The sequence below is a fragment of the Opisthorchis viverrini genome (assembly GCF_000715545.1).
Source record: "Opisthorchis viverrini unplaced genomic scaffold opera_v5_89, whole genome shotgun sequence".
In the NCBI taxonomy this organism is placed as follows: Eukaryota; Metazoa; Platyhelminthes; class Trematoda; order Opisthorchiida; family Opisthorchiidae; genus Opisthorchis; species Opisthorchis viverrini.
In genome coordinates, this window is record NW_008751744.1 from 355,611 (window position 1) to 364,449 (window position 8,839).

Genomic DNA, 8,839 nt, shown 5'->3' on the forward strand with positions numbered 1-8,839 from the left:
CAACCTGGCAGTTAACCAGCCCTCGTGCTTCCTTTGGGTGGCATGGCAGTTGGGCACTGAATGGGTGCTACAGCTGAGCGATCGAACGATGTACCAATTAATCATCACCCCCCTCCCAAATCATTGGTGAACGAAACTGCGGCAGCTACAACCACTGTACGACAAGTGCGCTTACAGCTGACAACGATGCTGATTATGATTGTGATTACCTTACTAAAGTCCCTAATTGATCACAGTGTCATAGTTGACGTCATTCGGTATTCGCAGTTCTATCAAACGCGTTCCTTCTAGCAAGCTTCTATCTGATAGGTTCCATCTTTGTTGTTGCTACCATCGCTTACTAGGTGAGACTTCAGCCAGCATTACAACCATTCCTAACAAAATCATGCTACTAAACCTCAAGACATCTTTATGATGATTCAGGTTTCCTTGCTGTCTCGTGACAGCGCTGATGTAGCTTTTAAGATGGTTAGAGCGCGAATTTACTGACCGTGGTCCGAACTTGACCTCTGCCTCTCAACTCCCCCTGTCTAGGCTTGGGCGACCTGGCAGTATCCCAGCCCTTGTGCTTCCTTCAAGTAGCATGGCAGCTAGGCACCGGAAGGGTGTTACAGCTGAGCGATTTTTGTTACATTGGTCAAGTTCCTTCACCCAAACCTGTCTTTTACTCGCAGTTTCTGCGTTCCTCTTGTTTACCTACCTGCTAACTTATACTTTTCCTGCCACGTAAACTAGATGAAGCATACGTTCTGGCGTACGCCGCCATTCTTCTCAACACGACCTTGCACAATACAAACGCTAAAAGCCAGACTCTCGGTCTAGCTGACGAGAAAGTGTTCGTACGTACTCTGCTAGACTACGACAGGGAAACCGACCTTCCAGAAGATCTCATACGGGTTAGTGTTTTTGGTTGACTTTTTTGTATTAAAACCTACCTGAATTTGCATGATCATGCGAACCGGGTACCTTAGCTCAGCTGAGCGATTTTTGTTACATTGGTCAAGTTCCTTCACCCAAACCTGTCTTTTACTCGCAGTTTCTGCGTTCCTCTTGTTTACCTACCTGCTAACTTATACTTTTCCTGCCACGTAAACTAGATGAAGCATACGTTCTGGCGTACGCCGCCATTCTTCTCAACACGACCTTGCACAATACAAACGCTAAAAGCCAGACTCTCGGTCTAGCTGACGAGAAAGTGTTCGTACGTACTCTGCTAGACTACGACAGGGAAACCGACCTTCCAGAAGATCTCATACGGGTTAGTGTTTTTGGTTGACTTTTTTGTATTAAAACCTACCTGAATTTGCATGATCATGCGAACCGGGGTACCTTAGCTGATATATTAGTACGTTGATTTATTTGTATATATTCACATGCATTTTATCCACTTTATGTGTGTGCCTAGTTATGGACAACTTTTATTTCACAAGAGTATCGAATACATGACGTAGTTTCCTAGTTTACAGTCATAAAGTTGCACAGTATTAACCTAAAAATGCACATAAGCCATCTCTCACGAATATTTACATGCAACTGGACATTTGTACGAGGATTGTAGCCACCACGTGACTGTGCACTTTACGTCACTGCTTCATTGAGGACTGCTTGTTATCAAGGCAAACAATGTTTGCTTTTAAATTACATGTTCCAGTGTCGGTGCAGCACACGCTCCTATGGACTGTTTCACGCGTGGCAACTTTGCGTTTCCTCTGTCGTGCACTTTTTGTATACTCTGGATAGCATGTGAAGCCAAATCAGACTACAGAATGCTTTATGTGTCGACTCGAGTCACGACAGAGCTTTGACAACCACATTTAAAAGTCGTATGAGTGTTTGTCCCCTCGGTTTAATGACTTGCCTGATTGACAAGAACGAGACGATAAGATCACAAAAGTTGATACAAGAGTATCGTCTTTTTGAAATTCGTTTGTCCTATTTGCGTCTTACAGAAAGTGTATCAGGATATCAAAAACGAACCCATCCGTGCAGCTTCCGATGATGGTTTGGATGGTATCAGTCAGAATGGCAAGGTCCTCATGAAGGGGTGGCTGCTGAAGCTTGGTTAGTTCTCAACCTGCTATTTTCTGATTATCCACATAAATCTGAGTTGACTTTCCTTTTTTAACCTTCAACTGGCTGACTGTCATTTTATTTCGGACTGGCTTGGTGTGCTTTGATGCTGACGTCACCCAGATATGATTACTGCTTGGTAGCATGACACGCCACTGGCCCCTTTAGGCATGTAAACTTTTTCTGTGCAACTGTTGAAATTCTAGCTAGGTCGACAACACAACCCGCAGAAAGGGGTTGTTGAATATAGTACTGATCAACTGCCAATCTCACTTTTGCCGGAGTACAAATATGCAGACAGAAAATGATAACTGGCGTACCACTCACTCTAGAAAAGTAACATTAACCCAGTTCGGTCGGATTGACGAGGCGCTGCTGCTTCGACATCATTGGGTTTCGGAAAGAGAATAAACTCTCCCATCATTCACCATGCACGTTTTCAGAGATATATTCGTTAGGAGAGAAGTATCTTATTTCAAAACATCTATGTGAGACCGGCCCAACTGGTTAGAGCGCGAATTTACTGACTGGAAGGTCCGTGGTTCGAATCCGACCTCCGCCACTCGACTTCCCCTGTCTAGGCTTGGGCAACCTCGCAGTATCCCAGCCCTCGTGCTTCCTTCGGGTGGCATGGCAGCTAGGCACTGGAAGGGTGCTACAGCTGAACGCTTTCTTTTCTTATGTGAGACCGGATTAGCGCAGGCTTATCACTCAACATACCTTTTGTGTGACTGTTTGTTGGAGAAGGCCTTGATCTAAACGAGACCGCAGTTTTGACTGAGTCAGGCGCATGCTAAGTTGATATTGTTTATCGTTTACACCAGCGCTTATGCTTATCTGGTTTTGACGATGACAGATGGACGGTCATTGAAGTTAGAAATGTTAATTTACTTCATCAGGCAACATGGGTTTTTTAACCACCGTGAAAACGATGTGAATGACATTCCCTAGCATCCTTCATTCAGCACCTCTAGTAAGGCAGAATCCACTTGTTTTGTGCCACCAAGTCGTTTCCTCTATCGCACACGCTGACCAGGTCTATGCTAAATGTCAGAGCACTAAGTACCTTTTAGAACATTTTTTCCAGCCATGTACTGAATGTTGATGACCGAAAGATGAACACTGTGATATAGTGCATTTGAATAACTCGTGGAATAAACCTTTGATGATCACCACCCCTCTGGATGGGGACCTTTAAATGTTCCAGTCTTACTGACAACCATGGTCCTATTCGACAGCCAATGGCACTCCTGTATCAAGATCGCCTTACTTCCAACATCGTCAGTACAATTCAGCACCAATAAAATTAACAGGTCATCGATTCAGACGCTTAATAGTCCTGTCCATGTTTTCCATTTTCCCGGTGAACAAAGCTGTGGAATCTTGTTTATAGCCGAACAAGTTGCTGGATGGGCTCATCATCATCATCATCATCAGTGTTCAACAGTGTTCAACACCGATGCTTCACTGCCGTACAACCATGATCTATTTGAAAGCCTTATTGTAAAGAAAAGAATAAAAGTGGATGGGGGAGGGACTTAGTGTGAGACACATCAATGCCAAGCGAGTCCAGTGTGAGTGCAAGAGCAGCTTGTTGTCCTGCTTGCTTCAGAGTGCGAACATTGAACGCGGCCAGATAGAGTGGGTGTCGAGGCTCTGGGCCTATAAGGAGAGAGTTATTAATGGGGTGGGGAGGGGAGGAAGAAAAAGCGTGTGGAGAAAGAAGGGAGGCGTCAGCAGTAGCCTGTTTTCGCTTACCCACCCTGCTGTATGCAGCAAGTAAGGCGACCCGGCTGATGGCACCACGCGACGGCCGACGTGGCATGAGTTTATTTGTGTATGCGCAATTCATGGTTGTACGTGGGCTGGGATACTGCCAGGCGCCACACCTAGACAGGAGGACGATTAGGGTCCTCAACCAAAGCCTTTGGCTCAAAAGCCTAACCGCAAGGCAGCGGTGTTTGGCGGGAAATGCAAATGCATTATCATTTCTACGGAACAAGTCGCCACATGTTCCAACCCCCAACCTGGAGGGCCAGGAGATTGTGTTCATCAGACCTCTAACCATTGACCAACCTGGTATGAGAGACTCTGTGAGTGTCGCGGGACACTCTCCAGTATAGCTCAGTGGATCGCTGAGGTGCGCAAACCGTCACGCCACGGTTAGGTCCAGTCTCTTCGTGACGGGCTGGATGGGCTACTCGTCGAGGAAATCCGGGGACCCAACACTTGCGAGGATCGCTCACTAGTGTCCCGAAAGTGGTTGAATTTGTTTCCCCTTCGGTGTTAAACAATAAATTACGATAACAGATTACCATATTTACTACTTTGGGTCAAGCAGTCCACTGCAGTAGCGGTTGTGTGTGCTAGGTGTGGTAAACCAAAGTGGTTCTCAATTAATCTACCACCATATATCGGCCCAGTGATTTAGTCGGGAACAGGAATTCGCGCACTGTTTTATAAGTTTGTAGAGCGCTCACTTCTAGAGTGGACAGGCTTTTTGATAAATGCGACGAAGTTTGTGATGATCGCCGGAGAATCTGACGGTGTTGGGATAACTTGCCGACTGCATTTATTGGAGGGGAGTCCTATGAAAAGAATGTCGCAAAAATGCCATCCGAGGCAAGTCGTCAACATCTTAGTTGACAACATTTTGCCGAGCGCCTCGTTCTGAAAAAGTATTAGGCTAATGTGTAAAAACTGTATGTGCATTGACTGCTTGTTTTCTATTCTATCCGCCCATTCGATAAGCCAGATATCGATAGCTTATTGATTACCTCGGTCAGCTGGTCGCCACTTGTCAAAACAGCTGTTCACTCTTGGTTACGAACCGCCGGCCCCGGCTTGTTAAACATTGAGCGGAACTGTGTGTGTGTGTGTGTGTGTGTGTGTGTGATGAAATCTGTATGTTTAATCTGATCAATCCTTCTTCTACCCATCCTCCATTTGTTGTTCGCTTCAGGTGGCCGTGTGAGGAGCTGGAAACGTCGATGGTTCGTATTAACGGAGAACAGTTTGATCTATTATACCACACCAGATGTAAGTGCAACTGTTTTAGTTCTCCACCGATTCCGAAACATTTAGCGTTGTTTAAAACGTACCCTTATGCCCACGACTTTCACTGATTAATGTATAGACATTTGTGAATACGGTCGGTGCTGGTTCTTGTTTTTGTTGTCCCATTCTACCCTCGTTTGCACACTTGTTATGCGATAGAACTAGTCGCCGGTCGATAGGCCTACTCATTTACGTGTGACACTGAAAAAGAGTCGGGGTCACAGTGGTTGTTAAAATTGCGCAAGTTTTTGGCGGCTCTGGTCGCTCTGTGGTTTTACACCGACCGTTAGCTCCGCATAGAACTCCGTAGAAAACTGTTCTTGGTGGATGTGAGACTCAATGAAATGAAACAACAACTTTGGAATGAGAATAAGTGCGATATACTCATTTGATCACGACGGGAGAATTACGTGGAACCCTGCTGATTCTCTCGTTTATGATGTTTCCCTTCAAGTGATGCACAAGGCCGCCTCATGTTTCAGTTGGTACGACATTCGAGATATCGCGATACATATATAAAGGTAAAACATACACTACTTACAAGGTTGCTGAAAACCCTTCGAAGAGTTTTCATCACAACCTGATATTTCATTGCTGCTGGTCTAAGTGTAATTGTTGAAATCCAATCGGGTTTTGGTTCCTAAATACATTGACTGTCGATGGATGCAACTTCTCCTCGGCTATTAACTAGAATTCGTGTCAAGCTTGTCGCGCGAGGTTTGGATTCGTTTTCAGTTCCTCAAACCGACAAGAAGATACTATTTTAGTCTTAAACGTAAAACACATTTTTCACTTCATTCGCCTCAATGTTTTTTTAGCCTATTTTCAATCGAAACGGCAACTTTGAGCCAGCGTCTAGTTTGATAAAAATTTCTCACCCTGCCGAGTCACAACCGGCTCACTATTATAGACCATGTCAAATTGTAGGATAACGTAACGCGTAACTGTCAAATAGACGCTAATTAGTAGCTGGCTAAGAAAAATTATCTATCGGAAACTTGAGTATTTTCGCTATAAAAGTCCATGTTTACCTAGCTTTCCTGTGCTAGTGCTTTGTTTAACTTGCCGATTTCTCAAGGTCTACAGGTACCTTACATTGTGAGATGATATGTAATAAAATACAAATACAGTGAAAGTATGCAGTAGGTATAGCTGTAGCCAAAATAAAGTATGCAATTTTTCATAGCCATTGACGCAAAATTTGCTTCTGTAATCACTTGTGTTGATGTTGTTTTTGACTGAATAGATAGTTGTGAAAGCAAGCCTTCTTGTAACTTACGCAGTGATATGCAGATTGATTAACGTGACGGAAACACTCGCCAGCGTCTACTTTGTACGAAATTAGTGAACGTGATGTCCTTTCACTCATGTGTAAGAGATCTGAACGTTATCGTAAATTTTATACAATCTAATTGTGTGGGCAGAATTTCCTCTGACGAACTCCTTGATTCGCCTTTGAAGCAACAAGTCACAGTCATTGGCAACAGTGTCACTACCTATAAATGGCATTAAGTAATAGGTATGCTACCTGTTTTGATGTCACAGATGTATACCGTGAGGTGTACCTATAAGGATTACCATAAGACACCACAGTGAATCAAGTAAGAACTTAAAGCTTTTGGTCAAGTTCGCTCAGAGTTGCATATGTAAGTTAGAAACAGCTCGCGTCGCTGATGCCATTCAGCTAAACGAACCTGGCTCACGTGCACGAAGTCAACATCGAAGACACGCACGGAAAGAGTCGATGACGCAACTGAAACGCGCCGCAATAGTATATTTCATCAAGTGCTTTGGCGATTGTATATCTGGGCAGGGTAGTTTGACGGTATCCAGGGTACATAGTTTTCATGATACTTTGGAATGATCGTAATAAAGGAAACGTTACTGTGAATTCCACCACTTCACTTCACAATGCAAACATTTTGGGTGTCACTTTCTCATGGAGCCATGTGATTACGACGGTTATTTCCAACCTACAGTTAGTATTTTCGAAATCGAAAAGAGCTTATGTGTTAGTATTTACTGAATATTAGACTCTGTGGATTACGAGGCTTACTTGACTGAAGAATCACACCTAGACTCCAGAGTCATGAATTACCTCTGCTTCAAGCGTTTTCGGTTGCGTCACCTTGACAAGTTTTGCCGATAATGTGAAATGTTTAAACGATTCTTGCAACCAGTGGAAAATACCTTTGCACCTACTCTCCGCATGGTATTCCATGCATATACAGGTACTCACTTGGTCAACGATATCTTGCCCAAAAGCTAATCAATTTGGTGTTGCTGTAGTGACAACGAAAACTATGTTTTCGGAAAGTTTGGGAAACAATCGGTAGGCTAGACAAAAACTGTGGTTTCCCACTTACTGATGTTTGGGCATCGTTCACAGAGTTGCGACATCACGGGACCATAACCTAATGTCGGTCGTCCAGTGGATTGCCAGTAGATTGCTAGCTCGGGCAACATTGAACATTCGTCTTACCAAAGTGATGCGTTCTTTTTGTGTGGGCCTGTTGCATCATTGTTCAAAGAACAAAACTTGTACAACTGTTCCTTTTGGAGCACTAAGAAACCAGAGTCCAAATTGATTTCCATGGCTCCGGTACCAAAGCATCAAGTTACAGGTAAATGTATGAATTACCATGCCGGACCGAACACAAGTGCTTACAGCGCAAGCACAAGGGAACAGTTACGGAGTGGAGCTTGCTGCAGTCGGTCTGGCCGCTATCCATGAACGTAGTGGAATGACGTCCTAACAAGTGTAGCCTGCAGAGTCATGGCAGCTCACGAGCAGGACTACCACGTCAAGATTGCAATGGAATTCGGATGGATAGCCCTAAAAAGGCCCGGAAGTTATTTTTACTCAGATGCTGTTTGTTGCTTCGAATTGGCGTTCTTAAGCATTGATATTAGTAATACAACATCAACTTATTGCTCTCAATTCGTTCTTCGCTAACGGCCAAAAATGCGAACGCATGGTCTTTTTGTCTGGGGTGAACTCAGTATACTGTTTCTTGACAAGACCGCTACAGACAAGAGTGTCTTGAAATACTCCAAAACGTTGTTCTTTAAACATTGTACAGTTGCCTTAAACCGCTTGCCTTTCTCAAACTGATCAACGCCTCCGTCAACTAAACCTAACAATGGCTGGACAGGACAACTTTTTTTGTGAAAGCTGTGGGCTTGTTTGTTTGAATGCTATATATCACAGTTGCTCGAACTAGTGCTACCACCCTTGCAACTCACCAGAGATCTCTTTTATTCTAGCGTCAGCGCAACGTCAAAGGGGTGATTCCTTTGGATGGACTCAGTATTCGTTTATCACAAGAACGAACAAAAGAGAACAGTTTCGAACTGTTTTCCATACGTAACGAAGTCATCAAGGCCTCTAAAGCGGACAAGGATGGCTCGTCTGCACCTGGTGGGTTGTCTGTGTGTACATGCGTGCATGTTTTTCATCCGATAAAGTCTTGGCTCCCAGATCAGTGTGAACCTTTCATGGTTCGTCGCTTCAATCTCCCGCTTTTCGTTACCCAGTTACCTCTGTTCTTATCCGGATTTTTCCTTTATTGTGTATCGCATTCGATGGAATTGAATTACAGTATGTTTTATATTTGATTTGTAATTATGCTAAGTACCCACCCTAAAACAGAGGACATTCCTAAAGGAAACTACTCAAGGTTGCTGAAAACTCTTCGACAGCCCACGACCG

At 44.1% G+C, this 8,839-nt stretch overlaps 1 protein-coding gene across 1 annotated transcript in view; it reads left to right on the plus strand.

Moving 5' to 3' along the window:
* Positions 1-8,839, plus strand: part of T265_04962 (hypothetical protein) — a gene marked incomplete at both ends in the record, with an annotated part of 31,773 nt that overhangs the window by 18,008 nt on the left and 4,926 nt on the right. Inside the window, 6 exons of the mRNA XM_009169839.1 lie at positions 476-641; positions 736-843; positions 1,098-1,258; positions 1,950-2,061; positions 5,033-5,109; positions 8,395-8,548. Coding sequence (XP_009168103.1) covers positions 476-641; positions 736-843; positions 1,098-1,258; positions 1,950-2,061; positions 5,033-5,109; positions 8,395-8,548 — 778 coding nt within the window. The remainder of the gene's footprint in view (positions 1-475; positions 642-735; positions 844-1,097; positions 1,259-1,949; positions 2,062-5,032; positions 5,110-8,394; positions 8,549-8,839) is intronic.